This window comes from Nanorana parkeri, unplaced genomic scaffold (assembly GCF_000935625.1).
Source record: "Nanorana parkeri isolate BGI_ZX_2015 unplaced genomic scaffold, ASM93562v1 scaffold380, whole genome shotgun sequence".
Taxonomy (NCBI): domain Eukaryota; kingdom Metazoa; phylum Chordata; class Amphibia; order Anura; family Dicroglossidae; genus Nanorana; species Nanorana parkeri.
In genome coordinates this window covers 319,905-343,159 of record NW_017306648.1, presented here as the reverse complement: position 1 = coordinate 343,159, position 23,255 = coordinate 319,905, and the positions used below count along the sequence as shown (strand labels likewise).

The 23,255-nt window shown below is 42.6% G+C and overlaps 1 protein-coding gene across 6 annotated transcripts in view; it reads right to left on the bottom strand.

Annotated features, from left to right (window-relative positions):
* Nucleotides 1–23,255, bottom strand: part of PLXNA3 (plexin A3) — a 106,348-nt gene that overhangs the window by 68,978 nt on the left and 14,115 nt on the right. For 5 of the 6 annotated variants that reach the window (XM_018559180.1, XM_018559181.1, XM_018559176.1 and 2 more), the window contains exons 3-4: nucleotides 9,837–9,965; nucleotides 8,982–9,082 (exon numbers count right to left, since the gene is read on the bottom strand). In XM_018559180.1, coding sequence (XP_018414682.1) covers nucleotides 8,982–9,082; nucleotides 9,837–9,965 — 230 coding nt within the window. The remainder of the gene's footprint in view (nucleotides 1–8,981; nucleotides 9,083–9,836; nucleotides 9,966–23,255) is intronic. The other variant, XM_018559177.1, reaches the window with a different exon arrangement.

The window sequence follows — 23,255 nt, the reverse complement described above, 5'->3', positions numbered from 1 at the left end:
TTTATTTCATGACTGCCTACTTCCTGTCAACTGTTCCATCCGCTTTTCCATTCCATATACTCCACAAAAATAGCTCACAGGAAAGAAGTACTGAAAGAAATATGGGCCTCTTATGAAAGTGCTAGTGGCCTGGCTGTCCTACTATAGCAAAAATCCTACTGGTCCGCTGGCTTCAGTACTTTCTAAGACATTGACCTGGAACAAGTACACACAAATCAGGCGATTTCATTCAAACATTCTAATCTGAGTGCTTGTTCCGGATCAAATAATAAAGCCAGAGAAAGCCAGGCAACTAGTGGGGAGATGAGTTTCCCCTCATTAACATACAATGCCCATAAGTCTTAAACCCTTTGTTAGGGCAGACAGTGTTCAAATCTAGTTTACAACTGATAATGAGATCTGTCAGCACTGTACAGACAGGGTTAATTATGCTAAACATTAAAGCTGGCCATACACTATGCAAATTTCACCCGGTTCTGGGTGAACCAGATGAAATTTGTACAGTGGGTGCTGCAGTTGGCACCCTTTCAGGCGGCATCCCTCGATTAGTTGATCAAAGGAGCCAGTTGGAAAATCTTTGAACAAACACAGGCGGCAGCAAATGAGCGGCCGCCGTCAGAATACAAAGACAGTGGGAGATTCCTCGATCAACGCTCGTAAGCATTGATGGAGGAATCTGCAATATTTTCTTTGTTCAGCCCACAGGTCGAATGTAGAAAATAATAGTGTATGGGCAGCTTAACTCCCCAGCCCCCCCTTTAACATTACAAAGAATGAGAAAACTTCCTTTCTGGAGTTTTCAGAAAAGAGCAAGAGAAAGGTAAGCAGCAATTTTAAAATCTTTTAAAAGTTCTACAATGTGAATAGGAACATGCAAGACATATAAAATAGTTGTTATCCTTATTTGGTTGCAAAAGTGGAAATAATAAGGAGTGCCGCACAAACCGGGATGCAATAAAAGACGTGTCCTTATTCAACAGAGAGCAGGAACAATCTGAAGTTTCAAAAGTGATATCCCTTAACACGAAAAACACACCCAATTGTTCCTGCTGGCTATTGCACAAACATACGGCTTTTATTGCATCCTGATTTGTGCGGTGTTCTCTATACCCAGGTCAAGGCAAAATGGGGAAAAAAAAACAAAAACAGCATTAAGTAGTTTGTCTGATTGTGTTCAGCTCAAAGTTCAGTGTTACTACAGAGTCTAAGCTCCAATACACAGGGCCTTTTCTCCACTATTCTATTCCAGAATCTTACCTTTACATCTAAAAAGGAGCTCAACAAATCCCAGGCGCCAGGTCACCATGGCGACTAGAAATTGCGTTCTGGCGCCTGGGATGAGAGACTGCTGTCAGCCGCTGTAACTCTTCATTCCCCCCTGCACCCCCATGCCCCGCCCCCTCTTTCTACCTCTAGTGGTAGAAAGCCAGCGACCAGGCTCCCATCCAGCTGCCGGGAGCAATAGCCAACCTGCTATTGGGTATTTTACATTGCAGCAGCCAATAGCAGACTGGCTATTGCACGCGCCCTACTGCAAACCAGCAGAGGAAGATCTGAACTTCTGCTTCAGTTCCCTCCTCTGCTGATTGACAGCAGGCAGTGGGTGGGTGCAATAGTCAGCCTGCTATTGCAATTTGAAATAGGAGGCTGGCTATTGCTACCAGCCACTGCCTGCTTTGTTTATATTCAGCTGCCTCAGCAGGCAGCTGTCATTCCCCAGCCACAGCTATTGAAGTGGAAAGGTGACACTATGGGTCTAATGAACCCCTAATGTCACCTTAAAGAGAACCTGTCATCTCCAATGTGCTATCACATAGGGGGATTGTGAGAGCCTCCCCCCATTAGGATAGCAATGAAGTAAAAAAGGATAAAAAATAAAGTTAAGTAAAATAAAATAAAAAAAAAGAAGTGTAAAGTCCCCCGCCCCCTGCACATACCAACAGAAACACAAATCGGGTGCGCCTTTGCATGAAACAGACAATTGCGCTGCATGTCACCGCTTGCGCCAATTAAAAAACTGGAATTGAAAATAACAACTGTCGCTAGAAATAAAGCTTTGTTAGTTTAAAAAAAAAAACCTGGCTCCTAGATTCAAAGCAAATTTGTCCAGCCCTGATCTAAGATATACAGTATGTGTGAAAGTGATAACCTTACCAATCTGTGTTATTTCTTTTAAACCTTTGTTCTATCTCCAGTGTACAATTATATACAGTACTGTATATCAATATAGGGCCAGTCATATGTGTTTATACTTATGCAGGCTTGTAATTGCACTGGAATACAGATAGGGACTATCTACAAATCTGTGCATAAAATATTCTAATGAAAATGAGAAACAGCAAGAATGTAAAATGATCAAAAATTCCTTGTAAACACAATAGCTCCAAAACATGCTTTGACTGAAAATACTCCTTTAGCTTCCATTTACTAATTCTGCACCCCACAGTAGAATGCTGTGTGATATAGGTTAACAGCCAAGTGGGCACTTTGCTTTTCCAGAGAGGACCACCGATTATCTAAAATTATTTCGGAATTGTGTTGTGACCATTTTAGCTACAGAGCTTAGCGGTGCTCTCCCTAAAGCTATGCTAACCCAGCAGTCTCTCTCAGACAGCCGCTCTAGAGACCTCAATCATTTTAGCAGCTGTCCCCCTTGTAAAAAGCATTCTTTTGGAAACAAGACTTGGCCCCGCACAGACAGCCTGAGTGCCTTGTAAAAAGACATCAAACGATGGGCACTGCTCCACCTCTACAGGACCCGAGTGACACAAGAGAAGACAGTGAGGGGGTTGACAAGCCCTTGATGGAATGGAGCAGAGCCTCGGAGCCTGGCCTGGCACACAGAGCAGGTGCAACTGCAGAACCCATCCAATGCCCTCATTTCTACCACTGGGAGAATGCCTGGCATTGCCGGGGGTACAATGTGAGGACCGGAGCCAAGCTAATGATGGAGGCTGCAAATCAGTGGGTGGGGTATTGTTGGCGTGTTTTGGGCAAACACAAAGAGAAAAAATAAAAGATTTGGGGGAGGGGGGATGTGTTCATACAATCATTTGGAGAGGACTGAAGACAACAAGCTCTCACAAAATGACAGTTTAGTGGCTAATGCCATTGCACTTTACAAATATTTCTGCTGCAAAAGCTGGATGCGTAATCTGGCTAATCTGCAAGGATTGTTCTACCGTCTTTCCCCGAAAATAAGACACTGTCTTATATTGTTTTTGCCCCCATAAAACACACTAGGTCTTATTTTCAGGGGATGTCTTTTTTTTTTTATGTGCAACAAAATGTACAACAATCTAAAGTTATTCATGTACAACAATCCAAAGTTATCTGGTATCACTCCGCCTGTCACAGTAACCGGAGCTATAGAGGGAGTATCGGCTAATGCTCTGCACCCTCCACCGCCGCAGCCTTGCTTTCGACAGCGCCGTCTTCCTTTGCCATCAAGGACAGTTGTACCAGCGGTGCAGCAGTGGGGACATCAGACAGTGAACAGTGCTGTAAATTACGGTACCATTACATTAAGCAGCGCCTTCAGGGCAGTTGGTGAAGTATGGTACTGGAGTGCTGACGGTCACTGCGCTGGCCGGAGGGAGTCCCCTGTCATCCCCTTAATACAGTATGTGCCTGCAGGCTGATACCATCTCTCCTGCAAGTTCCCCCTCACATGCTACCACCAAACTAGGTCTTATTTTCGGGGTAGGTCTTATATTACAGGAATCTTGAAAAATAGTGCTAGGTCTTACTTTCGGGGTAGGTCTTATTTTCGGGGAAACAGGGTATCTAGGAATACTTGTAGTGTAATCTGACAGCCTGTGGCCTGCCATGTTTAAATAAAATGTAATTATTGTAATTTCTATCCTTAAGTAATTATTTGCAAAATTTATTTTATATTATAAGCAATATAAACAAGAAAAAGTCTCAAAGGATGGCAGGAACAGAGTCCAGAATTATGGCAGGGAGAGCTCAATATTGTTGTATCCAATGGACCAGCGGCTGTCGAAGCCTACCATGCTCCACCTATAACTAAAACATCCCTTTTAGGGGGACAGATCTTCTAGGTGGATTGAGTTACAACACATACCCTTAAATAAAGATTACAAAAAAGGCTCTGAATTTCCTTTATGTATTTCCTAGTACACATTCTACACTTTGGTATTGAGCCCAATGTGGTGCCAATACATTACTGCTCCACAATGCTTGGCAAAGATTTGTCCATATATAAAAGAAGGCTGGTGGGCTTCGTGTGCCAAGCTGTGTTTTCACTTCAGTCTGGTCCAGCAGAGAATAATAACTATTGGCAATTGGCCATGGTAAGCACTAGCTGTATTTAGAAAGGGCAATGTAACATAGCACCATACCAAATTTTACAACCCATTATACAGTTAAAAAAAAGCTAGTGAATTTATCCGCTCTCTCATTGCTAGAAAGGAGGACCACAATGAGGTTTCTAGTGTTTACATAAATAATAGTAATAAAACTTCCTACAATTTGGATTGACTGAACAAAATGGCTTGCTCCTACAAATCAAAACATACTGACATAATGGTGTTTGTATGACTGTGGTGGGGACATTCAAGAGAAAGTTCTCTAGAGTGACATCAGTAGGTCTATGTACTTCCCTTACACAGCTATGAAATATGTCAGTTCTAAATAAATTCTATGAAAATATTGGTCATACAGACAAAATGGCTTCCCCCATGGTCTTGCAGAGCCTTCTGGGACTTGTAGTTTCACAACAGCTGCTGAGTGTCAGGATCCAAAAGCGATTTAATAGACTAGTTAACGGGTTCAGGAGGGAGGGGTACAAAAGAATGAAAAGCTAGCATTCCAAACCAACTAACAGACTAGTTAATGAGGGCTATAAATGAGGGGAGGGAGATTCCAGACTGAAGTATGTGGGGGGATTACTTTTACTGAGCTATGGAACAGGTTGGAGCCATAGTAAACAATTGTAAAAAAAAAAAAAAAATTCACCCATGAGTCATTTCTACTTTTGCGAGCAGGAAAAAAAACAAAAAGCACAATTAATACAGAATGCTGCCTCTGATTAGCGGTCAATGACCGAAGTGTCAAAAAAGCCCCTCTAAATACAAAGCTGTGCATGGGCAGGTTAGTATTTCTTCTCACAAGAGGGAAAAATCCAACTGGTTGCAAGTAGATTTTCCAACCAAACTTGATGCATATCAATTCTAGTTGTGGGAATCACTCATCATCAACCCCTAAGACAGTCCCTGAGTGCCCAGCCCTTACACTAGTGTGGAACGGAACGCCCAGCCCTTGCCCTAGTGTGGAACGGAATGCCCAGCCCTTGCCCTAGTGTGGAACGGAATGCCCAGCCCTTGCCCTAGTGTGGAACGGAATGCCCAGCCCTTGCCCTAGTGTAGAACGGAATGCCCAGCCCTTGCCCTAGTGTGGAACGGAATGCCCAGCCCGTGCCCTAGTGTGGAACGGAATGCCCAGCCTGTGCCCTAGTGTGGAACGGAATGCCCAGCCCGTGCCCTAGTTTGGAATGGAATGCCAAGCCCGTGACCTAGTGTGGAACGGAATGCCCAGCCCGTGCCCTAGTGTGGAACGGAATGTCCAGCCCTTACCCTAGTGTGGAAGGGAATGCCCAGCCCTTACCCTAGTGTGGAACGGAATGCTCAATCCTTACCATAGTGTGGAACAGGTAATTTTAGATCTAATTGGTTCCAACCAATTACAATTAAGAACTGAATGCCCAGCCCTTACCCTAGTGTGGAACTGAATGCAATCTTTACCCTAGTGTGGAACGGAATGCTCAATCCTTACCATAGTATAGAACAGGTAATTTTAGATCTAAATGGTTCCAACCAAAGAAGTTATCTGCAAGGAGATTGCTAGCTTGCTTGGTACCCTCCCAATACCCAAACACATACTGGTAGGTTAATTAGCTCCAGCCCAACTTGCACTCGTCTCTCTCTGACTGTGGTAGAGACTGTAACTTCCTTCGTGGACAGACACTCATGTAAATGACACTCTGTGTACTGTGTTTGCACTGAATAGATTAGTTAAAATAAATTCAGATAACAAGCAATTTCAGTAGGCCAACTGCTGATGCTAAATATTGCAATTGTGCTTAATTCAGCCTTCACCTGTGATGTGTGTTCTATATTATCTAAATGCAAATAGATACTGTTTCCTAATTAAGCAGTGTATGGGTTGGGGCTGTAGTCTTTAGTTACACGATTCTGTGCTGTAGAACCTTTATAGATTAGCCAGCAAGGGGCAGAATTGACAATAACTGGCACATATTTTTGCACGGCTTAGGTGACAGTATTGGCAGAACTCCTGGCTATAAGAAGCGTTTGGTAGCGGATGAGCTGGTACCCTACAGATATTCTGAAATACCTGGCCGTGTCACCTTGGAGTGGATTTTACATAATTGACTTACACTTTTAAAGATCGGGCTATCAAATTAAAGCTCTAAGTCAGCTGGGCAGGGGGAACTTTATGTATGGCAATCTATAGGGCTTCTTACATGGATGGTGGAACACAAAAATAGGCATCCCTCCCAAAGCTTTAAAAAAGGATAAACTGCCTCAATAAACCCTGATGCCACCTAAAAGGAGGAGAAAAAAAAATCATTGCATATCAAGGCACTTCAGATTCCACTAATATGAACTACAATGTGATTATTCCTTTAAAATCATGTTTCAAATGAACCTCTAACATTGATTATAGCCCAAAAGCAGCAGGAGGGATGTGTGCACAGAGGGTCAGTACTGCGGCGTGTCAGTGTGCAGCTGTAGGACTAATGTCTGTGTCTGGCCGTCTGTGTTCCCCCTCCTCCATCTCTCCCAGCTGGATGGATTTAGCAGGAGTCATTTCCCAGGTGAGGACTGAGATTCTCCAGACCGAAGGCAGTCACATCCCACACATTACAGCTCCATGGAGAGCAGCAATCCCATCACTGTCCTGACAGCTGCCTCAGCAGTCATGGCTTAAAGCATCAGTCCACCTAAGCAGAACAGATATGGGTCTATATTGGCAGGAGGAATCAACCACTGACTTCATAGGTGCTTTGTAGACTCCGGGAGAGAGATGTTCCCAGCTCAGCCAGTAAAAAGACCAGCAAGGAAGACTTGCTGTTGCTTCCGAGTCTTTTCATTTAAAGCTGAACTCTGGAATAAACAAATATTGTCTAAATATAAGAGGAGTGTGTATTCCTACTTGAATCTTGGTGGGCTTTGTGTATTTCTTCCAAATATGTGTAGTGATCCAGTGATAAACGGTCCATACACCTTGCGATCATTCGTCCGATGATCGAACCGTCGTACGATTTTCGTACGGTGGCCCCATTCTGCCCCGATCGCAAGGTTCAATCAGCTGTAGTTTAAAAAAACACCTTGACGAATTGCGGTAATTGACCGCACGTATTTTCGTTTGCACATGTGTAGTGTTAATCGTACGAATTTTTACGTACGGAAACGTCAACAAACCTTGCGAAAATCGATCGATCGAAGTTTTGTAACCTTCTGGATAGTCAAAAAGTCGATCGATTGTACAGTATTTGCTGTTGTACACTGCCCATCAACCTTACGAATATTGGACGAAAACGCAATCGCATACGAAAAAGGGTAACTGGTCTTGTATCTGCCCCCTCCGGTAGTTTTCTGCAGCCTGTTCTCCACACAGGCTATGTACAGCATAGTGATGATGTCATCGCTACATTTACAAGGTAATATCTGGGTTGGGGAAGGCATATGGTATGCACAAAATAGAATTATATCCCAGCTTTGGAGGAATATATTAAAATTAAAAGTTTTAGTTCCTGTATATTTTCTTTCTGAAATTACACTGAATATCAAATGCAAATCGAGAGACGTACACAAAGCCGTATACACAAATCCGTGAACACACAAGCAATTTGAATATTTAATTTCACATTGCATGTCAGGAATAATCATCAATATTGTCAGGCAACTGAACAATCAAGCCCGTTTCTGCACAGAAGTGGGGAATGGGTAAAGCGAAAAACATTAACAGAATGTGTTAGTTGGGAAAAATGACAACATATTGTCTAGGAATGAATCTAAATTTATGAAAATGTGGAGTCTTGGCTCTCTAGTAAGTAAGCCGCAGCGCCAAAACGCCACATTCTCAATAAATGAGGCCGTGCATCAGCTGAATCTTGCAAAGCATTAGTCAGACACACGCATACCGCGGAGGCAGAAGCTACGTTGGTGTAATGTAGGGGCTAACATAAATCTCTGAATGGGAAAAAAAGAAGGATTAATGAACATGTTTATCAGAAATAAACCTAAAACTCAACGGCCATTTATCTGGTGCACATAAAGATGTGTACACAGCTGGCGACAATACTCTGGTACACTGTGGCAGTTCAAGCAATGCTCGCTTGATATTAAACAACTACTCCAGCCACAAAAAAAACCTACCCTTGCAGTAGGGCTACCCCCGCACTGCAAGGGTTAAATGCTTATTTTGTCTAAGGGAACACTATTAAAAGGTGTTTTACATACCTGATCCTCAGTCCTTTCAGGCTGCTAGACTGGTCCTGGCAGCCCTTTCTCCCCTTTGCTCCGACCGCTGTGGGTGCCAGAATCCAGTAAGCAAAGCAGCTTCATTTGAGCCCCCTACACAAAACCAGCACATAACCTCTGCAGTGTGGGGATAGCCCCACTGCAAGGGTAGGTTTTTTTAGGCTTCATAAAGCTTACTAAAATTGTCAGGTTATCTGTGACCGTTTTCTACGATTTTAAGGCTAAATTTGGCAACATTCAGTTGCTTTTTGAAAGGCCCAATGCTGTGCCAAGCAAACAAAACCAATGCCATTACACTGCCACCAGCCAGGATGGGTTGAGGGATTTCCACAGAGCCTACCATCAGCTCCTCTTAGCAGAAGTAGAGATTCATCAGAGCAGACAATGGAGACCGACCCACAAATAATTAAGACACTTGTATGCCATTGGAATCTGATAGAAAGAGGCACCTACCTGCTATGAAGCACACACCATCCACAGTGAGGGTCCCCAGACCCCAGGCAGGCAGCACATGTGTTGTATCTCTGGCAGCTCTCTACAGGAACTCGGCTGACCTGTGGAACGGCCATTTATTAGATAATCACAATCACCTACATAATGGAAAAAGCTATTTTGTGTGCTGGACAAGCAACCTATAGGACACCTGACATAATTCTCAAGCCAACAGTTGTACGTTTGCTCTGATGCTTCCAGTAACAAAGGATGGTTGGTAAAGAAAAATAATATGATGGCTGCTATAACTTAGGAGCACAGTTCTTTTTTTCACACACTTTCCTGCAAGAGGTCCTTGGAAGGTGGACAAATATGGAATCCAGGAGCCAGGCTGTCCAATCCAGGAACCAACCAGGATTGATAACATTGAGAGAAAACCTCAAAAAAGTTAGGTGCCAGTTGTACTTGTAGGGAGCATTGGCTACCTGGCTCCTAGGATTTGTCCATCCCTGGTATAATCAGTTCATAATTTGGCTGCCACCATGATAAACATTGTTAATAATGATTAAAACCAACATTTATTATACGAGCTTGCTAGCAATGTTGAAACTCACGCTGGAGTGTTTTATGCCATGGATACAGTATGAAGCCAAATGATGGTGTCACACTTGCTACAATGGAGTCTCCATTATGCAGAAAGAAATAATTGGGCTAGTTTAGCAGGGGAAAAACCATCACCGAGACAAGCTACTGTGCTAGAGTCCCCAAAAGATCTGGCGATTTAAATGGATATTTCCGTTTTTGGGTGTAATATATAAATTTCATTTGACTATGCCAATGTCTCCCAAAGTCATTTTACTTTATGTTTTTACTTACCTGTTTCTCACTTAGTATGTACACAGACTGCCAGTCTGGACTAAATATCATATCCCGCAGTATTGGCTTTCCCGGCACAACCACGGCAGTGTCATACAGTACGGCATCTGCAGGGCTGTCCACGCGAATCTGTCACAACAAGCAGAGAAAAAGAAAAAAATAATAATAACAATGGAAATGAAAATGAGTGCCCACGGGACACAAGAGGCTTTTGTGTGCCCAGTCACTGTACACAGGCCGTCTCGTGTCCCTGCAAACGTCTGCCTGTTCATTCTTTTCCATCTTCCAACATGACAAACATCATTAGTATAAATGACTGTGAAACAGACTGTGACACATTTCAGGGTGTTTAGACACAGCAAAGGAGGTGGGGGGCTGTCTGAAGGCTGGGCACATACAATTAGGCTTGCCTGACCAAAGACAGCGGTTGGGGTTACATCTATGTGTATATGGATTGTAGTATATATTAAGTGTGTGCTGAAAACCTTGTTCATGGATGTTGTATATGTAATGGGAAGGAGGGAGCCATATTTTCTTATCACACATTGTAACACTGTACACTGCTGTTCCTCTCCCACAAATCAATGGAGCTAACCCTGATTGCAAACAAACTCCCTGGGCTTATCTCAGGAGCCATTTTGCAGAGTTGCTGATCATCTAGCATTTTCAGGAGGTTGTTAACAACGTTATCGCCTGTATTTCTTTCATTGCAAGCCCGACCGCAAACATTTGTAGGGAAAGATCGGAGGCTGTGGTGGTCTGTGTGTCTGTTGGAAAGATTTCCCCCATTTCCCGTCACAGAAGTGGTAACAGAGACGGGAATTGAGGAGACACAAGCAACCAAAACCTGACTGAGTTCTAATCCCTGTTAATCCAAAAACTAAAACTTAGTAAAGAGTTGTAGTTGAAATAATCAGGTTTGCTCTCTTCTATGGAATTCAACATTATGACTGTATGCCAGTATTTTTGTTTTTTAAATAATTGGGGGAAGGATCAGAACTAGTGATGCACTGATACCAGTTTTTTGGTATCAAGCATGAGCACCGATATTTTTTTTCCGGTACTTGTTGATACCGATATTGGAAGTCCCGTTAAGGAAGCCAGGCGGCGTGTAATGACTTGCCACCCGGCTTCCCGATTACCCAGGTTTAAGGAAGCATGGAGGCGGCTTTTTGGCCAATCAAGAGGCTGGGGGGCAGGTAATGATTTGCCGCCTGGCTTCATGATTGGCCATCTTCCCAACCAATCAGGAAGATGGGCGGCGAGTCATTACATGCCGCCCAGCTTCCCGATACTGGGAGTTCCGGTATCAGGCTAGTCATCAGGAGCATTTGGGAGAGTACGAGTCCTCGGCCAAATACTCTATCGGTGCATCCCTAAGTAGAACCTTTCTCAGGTTTTAATTGCCATGTCCCATTTTAAAAGATCTCCCTCATTTTGTTGTCTGAAAGCGAGAAGATCTCTCCTATGGAGATAAAATTCTATCCCTTCTCTGCTCTACCCAAAAAAAAAGAAGCTTTGTCTGGTATTCCATTTAAACCTTTGTATGAATACCAATAAAATTATATTCTATAGTTCTAAATACTTTTTTCGTCAATTTGTAGGCCATTTTTGAAATGCATTCATAAAAAAGTATATAACAAAAAAAAAACACTTGCAAAGAGGTGGATATTGCTATATTATATTTAGCCGAGACTTTCAGCTGATAAAAACCACCCACTACAAACAAAACAATTCCAAGATATGCAAATTAAGAAAAGATTACATGGTAGTTGATGGTGTTACTGTGGTAAAAGAAAAGGCATCAGAGATAAAGCCAGAAGGCTTCTGCCACTGACTTGATGAGGAACATTCTGAAATCATGAGGTAAAATGTTCATGTATTTTAATATAGAAAAATGTGTGTGTGGGGGGGGGGGCTTTTTTTTCTGTAAAAGGGGGCTGAAGAAAGCATGATTAGCACAGGAAAACAAGACAGTACAAAGCCCCATCGTGAGCCATTGTCATGTGTCTTGTTGCCCGAGGCCTAGTATAACGAAGGCCTCAAAAGAGGGCCGACGTACTGACAGCCAGGCATCCTCTTAATGATGGCATAAAATCATGATAGGAACTTCAAAAAGCGCAAACCCTGGACGATGGCTTTCTAAATTCAAGTAGAGCAAAAACATTTGAGGGGAAAAAAAAAAGACACCTTTCCATAAAGACATGCATATAAAATGGATACATAAATATTTATACATATACTGTTATATGCATTTTTTAAAAACACATCATATGCATACAGAACTGCAAATTAATGCATTTGCAAAAATAAAAATCAAATTCCATTCTTAGGTGAATTATTTCGATTTTTTGTTTTGCCAAAATGATACAATTCTTGCAGTGAGTTGGCTACACAGTATTCTCAACGGTTGCCTTGCTGTCTACAGCCATTTTGTATTGACATCAGTCAGCGGACTATGAGCACAGATGGCGAGTCAGTCAGCAAAAGGATCAGACAACACACAAGAAAGAAGCAAACCTGCAAAGACACACTTGTTATCAAAACATATACTGCTTGCTGGCAATAATGTATGCAAAAAAAAAAAAAAAGGTTTAATTATACTTTAAAAGGAGAATTATGAGGCGAGTGCTTTTGACTCATCCTCATAGTTCTAGCCGACCTGTGACAATAAGACTGTCACAGGTCGGCTCAGTAGATCGGGAAGTGAGCGAACACATACCGGCGTTTGCTCACTTCTCGATCCTGTCACGGCACACTGTCGTGACAGGGGAGTGGCTGGATTCCCCCCTCCCCTATCCTCCAGCGCTGACTGGCAGAACGGACGGGGGAGGTGGCGGGTACAGCTGGCTCTCACGCAGCTGGGCGGATCCAGACATAATTGTCGAGATCCGCTTCAGCGTCTCAGTATACCGCGAGCTGTAGCTCGCGGTATACTGAGCTTGGGGTGACGGGACGCCGCTAGTTTGTGTCCTCCCGTTACCCTAAGGAGAACTATGGGGAAAAGCCCTAACCCCATAGTTCTCCTTTAAGCTTTGAAAATGAAAGAGAAGCTGATTGGTTACTATGGGCAACTGCTCCAGACTTGATAAAAATCCCCTCTTGGTATCTATGTGGGTGCTATGGGTAACAAACCATTCCACTCAAATGATTAAACACAGGAAATTGTGTCCTATGAAGAGAATGCACAAATTCGGAATTCAACCACAAAACAGGCCGACTGCCCGACACAGCGGAAAGACTTCTTTAAGATATCCCTGTTCAAAAGAAACCTGATGCCCTCAGCTTACACCAAAACAAAAATAAAACTTCTTTCTTCAGTTTTCCAAATGTGTTTTCACAACATCTGTTATAAAGCAATTAAAATGTAATTGTTAGAATGTGTTAGCTATAAAAATATGTGACGAGGCCCGCTGTGGAAATCTCATGTGGGAGGGCTGGTTAGATTGAGGACAGGCAGAGATGTGGACAAGGTGTGGCTGTACTGCTGGAGCAATGTGTGCCACCAGGCTGTAGATCAGGCTCTATAAGAAGATCATACAGAAAGTGGTACAAAAGGTTTATTATGAATATAACTATTTAAATGATAAATTATGGAACTAAGCCTCTATGATGCTGCCCGGGCCGAAGTGCTGTACACACCAAAAGCCATTTTGCACTTGAACTTCACACAAAAGGTCTGAGCTGCCTATAGATGCTACAACACGGGAGCAGTACACAATTTACAGACCTGCACTGTCCTCTCAGTCACTGTTGCTCCTCTGGCAAGGGTTCTGTCTACGCCACTTGACAGCTCTGAGTTACACAGTGTTAAATCCAGAATCTTGCTCTCCAAGTAATCATTTCATCCCTTACAACTTGCCAGTAATCTATTATCCATCAGGAGAATTAGCATGAAATATTAAGCCAAGCATCAGAGGGGGAAGAGAGAGAAATTATGGAGGTGAGGGGAGGTGGGGGCTGCAGACGAGAGAAAAACAAGAATTTCATCTCAAGACAATGAGGTAATGAGAAGTGATGTGAACAGGAGGGGAGGGGTGGGGGTAGGTAGCATGATCAGAGAGGTGCGAGAAGAACTACAGCTTCATGTCTGCTGAGGAGACAGGACAGGGGAAAAACCAAAACTGGATCATTAAAGGTGTAGAATTACAGTTCAGTACATGACTATGGGTTAGGTTTTTATTATCTTACTTAGGAGGCTGGTGAGCTGGGATATACATCTAGAATGATTTATGTCCTAAAGACATACAGGTAATTAAATCCTGGCTATTAACACGCATTAACAATTTTTGGGGGGTGTTTTATATTTGATTTTTATCCTTTTTATTTAGAACCATTCACATACCCCCTCCAAACCAACTTACAACTTTTTGGGATAGTGTGATAAGTGTTGGCGCCGAGGTTCAGTGGCCCCATCAGGAACTCTTCAAAATATGGGGAAATCCTTTGACAGTTGTCACTAGAAGAAGTTGGGCAATCTCTTCTACATTTCTTCCAAAGACAAGTGTAACATTTTAGATTCCCCCTTCCAGTGTCCATGGTCAACAAGTCAAACAGTAACCTCTCCCCAACAAGGTACAAGAAGATGTTGCCCACCACTTGTTCACCATATGTATACTTTGTCATCCGACAGCCAGCATGGTAAAGTCCCCACCAATTATGCACCTCTAACGCATTTCACCCTAGAGGCTAAGTTGTAGAGCTATCTCTGACTAAGCCTGAAACACATTAGAGGTGGTTGCCTACTAGGAGAGGACTTTATCATGCTGGCTGTTGGATAAGAGAAAGTATATGTATGGTGCACGAGCAGTGTGCGGCATCTTCTTGAACGGTGTTACTTCGAAGCGTGAACAGCTCCTGGCCAGCACCTGGGGTGGACCCGGGTGGCAGAGCTTGATGTGGGATGGATTGGTGAGATTTCCCAACAAGGACACCAAAAGTAAAAAAAAAATAAACCTGACAGATGCTCCATTTTCCCATTTTCCCCTACCCAAAACTCTACACCACATTTAACATTTTGGGCCAGTTATGAGAGGGAACCAGACAACATACCCAGAGTTTAATCTCGTATAAACTTTGAAATAAATCAGTATTTCAGCAATCTGAACTTCCAACTCAACCATGTGAAATATCTAGATCGGGACTACAAACCATAATTCTCCAGGTTGTGTGTACATATAACTGCCTGTCTGACAGCTATGGCTACCATACCAAGAGCAGACCAGATTATGTATCATGACAAACGCCATTCCCTGGTCGACAAGCAGCAGAGCAGCTGATGAACAAGGAAGTCTAAGAAGGTCACACAACTGTATTTAACCACACCACCTTGAAAGATGCATTTGCATCGTTTGGCAGTAAAATGAATACCTCAGGAAACTTCCAGAAAGAAAACATTTCATTACGGACAGCAATTAAATTTGCCAGCTAAAACCACTAAACAAATACAGCGATTACTGCAATTACTCTCCTGACACGCGGCTGACCAACTGGGACAACTGCTGTGTGGGTGTGAAGTTTCTGCCAGCAAACGTGTTTTGCAATAAACTTACGGATAACATGTTCAAACCATTACCATAATTTAATAAAGTGGAGCTGAATTAAGACAGTTGCTATGTTATAGGAAACATATAGAAGGGTTAATTGTGCTTGAACACAGATCTTTTGTCTTGCTTTTCTCTTGAAAAATAGCAGTGCACTTCCTAGTATGTGAGTGTGCCTAGGCACGCCAATGCCAACAGCCTCATGGCTGTGTATCTGCAGCATGAGATCTCAGACACTGCTGCCTTAGCACTTTGGTGATGTCACTACTGTGCTGCTCTCTGTTCTCCTTGCTGGGGGCTAGGAGAATTGCACAGCTTCCAGTTCAGTTCCTCAAACTGTCTTAAGATGGCATGGGATTCAAGTGTGGTCAAACAGACAAAAGAAACTTATCAGGAGAAAGATGTTCCTCCTGATTTTTCCTATGAAATGCATAGGGTTGTGGCTAAGAGAGTCTAAGATCCGCACAGTAATTTAATAAGGCCATTGCAGACCTCTACTGTGAACGGAAAATCGGAGGCAGGTATTTTGCGGCATGACCGAAACATATTACATGGCTGTTCGGGCAACAGACACAGAAAAAGCCACAAGAAAAATGTGACGGAAGCCTATAAATTTAAAGTCAGTCTTTGAAATTGTGCCTGGACCGTGACGCTGGCTGTTTTTAAGTCAGCAGGCCAAAGCTGAACAATGGTTTGTCTCAAAATACGGCTGCGTCTACTGTTATTATTTAATAACGCATGACCACGTTAATGAAAAGTGTTCTTAAAACAAATGGATCCTTTTTGCCCACAGGAACCAATAACACCAAAAAGTAAGTACAATAAAACGAATTGCAAAATCAACATCAAGGCAAAAGAAATTGTGGTCAGGCCCATCATGCATAAGGCAATGCAATTGAACTGGTTTTGGAGGGACTTAAAATGAAAGTACACACGAGTACATGAACACGGCCCAGAGTTCAAGGGAAAATCTCTTTGCAGTTGTTAAAATATTACTGTTCACAAATCAGCTGACAGATTCAAAGCTGTTTATTGTTTTATCTATATGAGGATACCTGGGGATTGCATGCTGCTTTTCAATTACACTTCAGATTCCCAAAGGAGTCATTTCTGCCGTATAGGCGTTTCCTTAGCAGCAAAGCTGATTGCATTTACAAAATGTACAGTGGCCATGAATATGAAACCTGCAATCCGCTGAGGAACTCTAGGGCTGACCGTTCCAAACCTGAATCAAAATTTCAAAGATTTAAATATTTGGCTACTGTAGGAAAGTGGTGTCGTTGCATAAACAGTCTTTCCAACCAACAGGAAGTGCCTGCTATTAACTTCAATCATCACAAAAGTTTCCCTTTGTGTGCCTCACCGATTTAGTTTCACCTCTTTATACCAGGGGCCCTTATTCACAGAGGTCTGGGCTAAGCCCGGGTCAGCTACCATACCCTGGTGCCATGAGGGGACAAATTGCATGCATATGGGTGAGGCTTAAGTCAGAAGTCAGGAAGGTCAAGTCAAGTAGCAAAGAATATCACAGCCAGTTCTGGAAATAATGTAGTGTTGGCACCCAGAAGATAGCTGCTCCAAGTGTATCAGGGCTCTTATTAAGTTTATCAGATAGGAAACCACATAGTGTAGGTGGTAGGTAATGGACCACTTTTAAGGAGGACCTGTACTGTGGAAGCTGTGCCAAAAAAAAGGCAGTCAAAGACAAAAAGGACTAGTCATCTGTATTGCCTATTCCACATTGCTGACTCACCATGCTTTGCTCCACAGTGTGTGTCTGTGTGCAGGTGTCCATGTTGGTAGAGGAGCAGGGCTTTGCCTTCTCACATCAGTGCTGCTCCCTGATGACCAATGAGGTAATATTCAAGAAGCAACAAGGGTGGTAGAAGAAGCCGAGATCCACATAATAACGCAAGCTTCCTTTCTAGAAAGGAGAAAACTGGGTAGCACCACCAAATTACACCGTAAATCTCCTGAGATTAGCGGTCAGAGGCAACAGTGCCTTAGATCAGGGTTGGACAAATCCCAAGACCAGGTAGCCAATACTCTTTAAAAATGACAGCTGGAGCCCAATTTTTTAGGTTTTCCCTAGTCAATAGGGCTCCTATAAAATCCTGCTGGTTCCTGGATTGGACAGACTGGCTCCTGAATTCATTTCGCAAGCAAACCTCATGCCCCCCAGGCCTGAACACTTCCTGTCTGCAAGGGTAGTAGCGCTTTAGACTTCCTTTTCTGTTTTCCTGCTCCTGAATTCCTCTGACCACCCCTGCCTTGCATGATCTCATACTGCAGATATTCAGCTATGAGGCTCAGGCCACGGAGGATTGCCTAGGCACAAGCAGTGTATTGTTAATTTCCAGGAAGAATTCAATTCACAAATGTAGATCTTTCAAGGTACTGCTCAATTAACATCTCTAGATGTTCCTTATAAGATTGCAAATCTACATTTTTGAAGAAGTTCAAATCGCTTTTAAGATTCATTTTACCAAAAAAAAAAAAAAAGGTATATTCCTAATGAAAATAAACTAAAAAACGACACTCTCTATATTTTAGAAAGATTTTAAACTAGCAGCATTATGACTGTCGAAAATAACAAGTACTGAAACACAATTTTGAAATAGATAAAAAGAAAAAAAATAACTCAGTACATCTTTGTGATGCATACACAATTCCCTTTGTTTTGTCCCCTTTGAAGACCACCAATACAATAAAATACCTGATGGTCTCCCATAAACTTCTATTGTGGGCTAAGAGTACACAACAATTTTGTGGGCTGAGTAGTGTCATTCCGGCCTAGTTTCCTTTTGCTAAATAACTCAATCCATCCCACTGTCTTCATCTCCCAGTCATTGACACTAAAGTAGGGTACACACGTAGTGAAGGTCCAGTTAGTTCAATTCAGACGGAGGAAAAAACTAAACGGACACGGATGTCCATACTGCTCCAATCTGTGCACATAGTGGATGCCACCCATGTGACTGGGACCTTATTGACTTGAAGTCCCAATTTAAGACCGGGGAGGTGGAAACTGAGAAAAAACACAGAAGTGTGCAGAGAACACGATATCTCTGAATTTCTGACAACAGGTTTCTCTTGCACTGATAAAACAAATATAACAAAATGCGTTTAATAGTATATTTAATAGACCAAAGTGGAGCAAACATGAGAAGTTAATTGTTCGGGTTTACATAGACTAAGTGAGCCAAAAAAAGACTAAAATGTAAAAGAGCTTAACCTTCATTTTTTCTATTTCTGTTAATGACTGAAGCACTTTTTACATTTTTGCTGTGCGATTCTTCCACAGCAGTAATATGCTTTCTTACTAAGTGAACCCACACATTATATATTGGTTTTTAGAGGGCAGATAGGGCTATATATTTATATCACATATGTTTACCCAACGCCTCACTTACTATAAAGAAAATATAAACAAAATGAGGAAAAAAACAAAGAAAACATTTTTTCCCCCGTTTTGATTATTTTTTAGAAAAATAGCACAGCTTAAAAAATTCCATTAAAATCAATTCATGTATTTGTCCTTTATTTGGAAACACCTCACATGCCTAGGATTTCACACTTTTTTTGTACTTCAGCCTAAAACTGAAAGTTTAACATTTTAAATAGTTTTCTCTAAAAGCAAACAGTGGTCACCAGGATAGACAGGTGTCATACAATGTCACGGTCACAAAATGTCATACTTAGTGACAGCAACATACTTTGAACATTGCCATCATAAGAGGGGTTACATTTTAAAACACCTAACCCCTTAGGGTGAAAAACAAATCTGCAGCTCAGCTGCAGATTTTCATTGTGAGGGGTTAATTTTTATAATGATAGTATAAAAATATATTTAAATATATCATTTTTATTTTTTACATTTATTTTTACACACAATTTAACTTCTCTCACGGTCAGTTATTGCTGACAGGGAAAGAGGGGGGGACGACATGACAAGCCAGTGCTTGTCAATTATATCAAGCAGTCATTGAGAATGGATGTTACGATGACTGCTTGATAATTTAAATGCATTTTTGGTTATTATTAGGTTGCCCCAAACTCAGGGACAGCCAATAATAACCTTAGCGACCCTGAACCTGACATGCACTGCAGTATGTCAGGAACAGATGTCACTAAGGACTTCTGATCGTTGTGGCTAGTTGCCACAACGATCAGAAGCCTAAAACAGGCAGCTTTCAGCTTTTGCTGAATGTTTCCATGCTGAAGCAAAAAATGTGTTAATCCCGATGTGTTAGCTGCCTAATAGTGATAGGAAGTGCAGTTCACACCGCACTCCTTTCACTGTCAGACACCCAATTGTTTTCAGTGTCTGAAACTGCTTTATTCTTTTATTAATGGATGCCTTGTTAGTTAGGCATTCACTAATGAACGGTAACCGCTGAGTTCGGTGGTTACCAGAATTCTGGCGCAATGAAAAGCTGCGCACACAGTGTACGTGCACAGTCATTTGGGCACTTAGTGACGTGGACATACAGTGTACGTCTCCTGTTGCTAAGGAGTTAAAGAAAAGCAAAGTGCTTTCCTGAAACAGGTATAAAAAAAAAACCACAATGCCAACTTTTCGTGAACAATTGCTCTAGATTTCCATTCTATAAAACACTCCTGTTTGCATCAACACCACGTCTTTAAAATGTGTTGCCTATAAAACAGTTGTTTCAGCAATTGCGGCTTGGTGCATCAATTTGTTACATCTTCTGTAGAACAAAAAACGCGCGTTGATACCCCGCCTCACTAAAAAGGGGCCCAAAATTGTTTGTGTGTAAAGTCGAACTGGATTTTGGAGTGGAGACTGAGTGGCCGAGGTGTAAGCGACTGCGATCAAAAGCCTTCCCAAAAATAACAAAACACATTAATCATCAGATCATCGGACACAGAGCCAGTGTTGGGGGTGCAGGGGGGGGTCTGCGTGGAAAGCTGAAAGGAAAGGAGTGCTGATTTGCCAGAGACATAAAAAATGTGCAAGACGAAAATAAATGTGTAAAACAGGAGTGCGCTAATAGATTCCAGCTGGGCCGGATTGTGTGCAACGGGCTCGGATTTCACACCGTTTTATGAAAAGTTTAATGTTCCGCCTCTCCCCTGGGCTCGCTGCCCTTGGAGTTAAACGCCATAACTGCATTCTCGCCGATCAGGCCTCAGAAAAAAATGTACATGATTTAGCACGGATCAAGGCTTGGGATCATGTGGACAACCTTTACAATGCATAGGGAGGATGCGTAGACGAGAGAGCCAGACTAGGACCTGCTGTCCTATTCTAATCTACAATGCAGCTATAAGGAGCTAGGGAACCTGTCGTCAGTCCCAATACCTACAAGAACTGAGGGGAAAGCTGCTGTCCTATTCTTATCTACAATGCAGCTATAAGGTGCTAGGGAACCTTTCATCCATCCCAATATCTACAAGAACCGAGGGGAAGCTTTAGGCCTTGTTCACACCAAATGCAGACCAGATCCGGTCAGGTTTCTGCACACGCAGTGTAGTGGGTTGTGCCGCGTTTTGGATGCGTTTAGGGCCGGTTTTGGTAAAAAAAAATAAAAATTTAAGTTTAACATGGACTTTCAGGCACTTGCATGCCTTTTTGCGTTTTAGATGCGTTTTTGATGCGTTCCAGACCAGATCCAGAGCAGTTAAAATAGGGCTTGCCGCATTTTTTTCATCCGGTCTGGATCTGCACGCTGCGATGTGAACTGGAGGTCAAAATACCATAGGAATACATTGGACGCAGTTTTGATCCGGTCTGCACCTGCTCTGGTCCGGATCTGCTCCGCGCTTGGTGTGAACAAGCCTTTAGGCTGCGTTCACACCTAAACAGCATTCTTGCACATTTCTACGTGCAGTTTTGATGCACACGTTTTTGTGAGCAGAGTGGAGCTCACTGATGTTGAGCAAACGCACGTAAAACGTGCGCAAAAACACAGCAAACGCGAGTTTTCAAACATTTCCTATTGAGGGCCAGAACGAGCTGTAATTTGCCAAAAAAAAAAAAAAAGCTACTTTTTCCAGCGACAGGCGTTTTGCTTATTGTGACAAAACGCTCAGATGTGAACAGGGCCATAGAAATACTGGGATTTTTTTGAGCATTTTTTAGGGCAGAAAAAGGAATACAAAACGCTCAGTTTGAACCCGGCCTAATATGCATGTCAATCATAAAAATGTACTTCTCTTATTTCACCTCTTTTGGTCTGTTAAATATATCACTGAAAGCATTTCTGTTTGACAAATCCGTTCTGTCCAAAACAAGTGAGCTCATCGATTGCTGTACACTCTGCCTGTGCTGCATGGTTATCAGCTGTCTGTTCTCTCTATGGACTACAGAACACCTCTCCATATGTTATAAAGAAAAGGAGAGGGGAAGTACCCTGTCGTCATCTCTCAGGGTGAGTGTGGCAGGTAGAAATGTCCTCACACAAAGTCTAAGGCAAGACCCAATACAACCATCTGATGTCTTTAAACCCAGCTTTATTCATAAACAGGAATGCTTAGCTCACACGGGTGTTCCTGCAAGATGGCAGATTGTCTTTATCTGGCTGTGGCTTTATTCAGCTGTGCTGAAACTACAAAATCCCATCATGCATCTGGGAGTCATGCCTGTGGCTGTTAAGTCTTGCAATGCATTGTGGGACCTGTAGTTCCACAACAGTTGCAGTCCCAAGGTTGTCTAGCCCCAGGCTTACTGCTTTTCCCTGATTCAAGGAGGAAATACACATATCCTCTGCAACAGGACTAAGTGAAAGGATGCCGAGGCTTTTCACATTACATTTAAACAGCCCATTTGTTGTAGGGGGCGTGGCTATCAGGATTCCCAAGCCTGTAAGCTAGTCTATCAGCAAACATCAGTAGGCCACACCTACTCCTGTCTTCTGGATTGACAGCACTGCATTTGTTGCTGAAACCCTCCCAATGTGAGCTGCAGTGTCTGGGAGGGGGAGTATGTGAGACACAAATGGAGGATTTGGCTCAGTCAGGGAAAGCAAAGACATTTTGTTTACTTTGATCTTGTGCATCACAAAATAACTGGTTTTGGTATTTGCCTAAACTGTCATAAAGGAGCAAAATTACAGACTCGCATGAGGAATGAGGAACCATAACTGCTGAGCAGGAGTACACCCTACATATACAATAAGCAAATATGACTACTTCATGCCATGCTTCAGAAGATTTCAGATGGTGAGGGGCATCACTAAACCCAGGGGAGTCTTAGGACAACATTGTTGGACCGCTGCATCTGGTTAAATGTCCCAAAGTTCTTCAAAGTTCTGTTCTGGGACACCCTGGAACTAATCAAACTCAGTGCTGCACGGATGTGCAGTTCAGGTGTGCGTATGACGGCGTACAGCCATGTTCCCCCGTAGGGAAGAACAGGATGCTACACGCAGCACCTGTCCCTCCCAGGAACGGCCTGATCTGGGCGTGCACGCCCCGAATCAGCGCAGTGCGAATGAGGCCTTACAGTTCAGAGAATGTTTTCCTGCACCATTATGAATGGCCGGAGTTAAACTTTCACCAGCTGCAATGATTGAAGACATACAATAGTAAATAAGTATTGTTAAAAAAAAAACAAATACATTTTACTATTGGTATGTTGTGTCCCCAAAGTGCTCTATTACATTTTACAATTTAGGAAATGCACTTAGCATTATTAGTAATGTGACCCCCTTGCTGACTTATCCTACCCAGTTTGGCACGCAGATTCATTTGCGTTTTACAAGTCTATTTTAGAGTGCATGTAGACACCACTTAGGCTACAGGTTGTGTTCCTTGAATACCCATTTGGGTTGCATCTGTGCAGTTGACACTCCCCTGAAAAAGGGGGAGGACTACTAAACACTAGGCACACTGCTACAGAGCGCGCTAATTT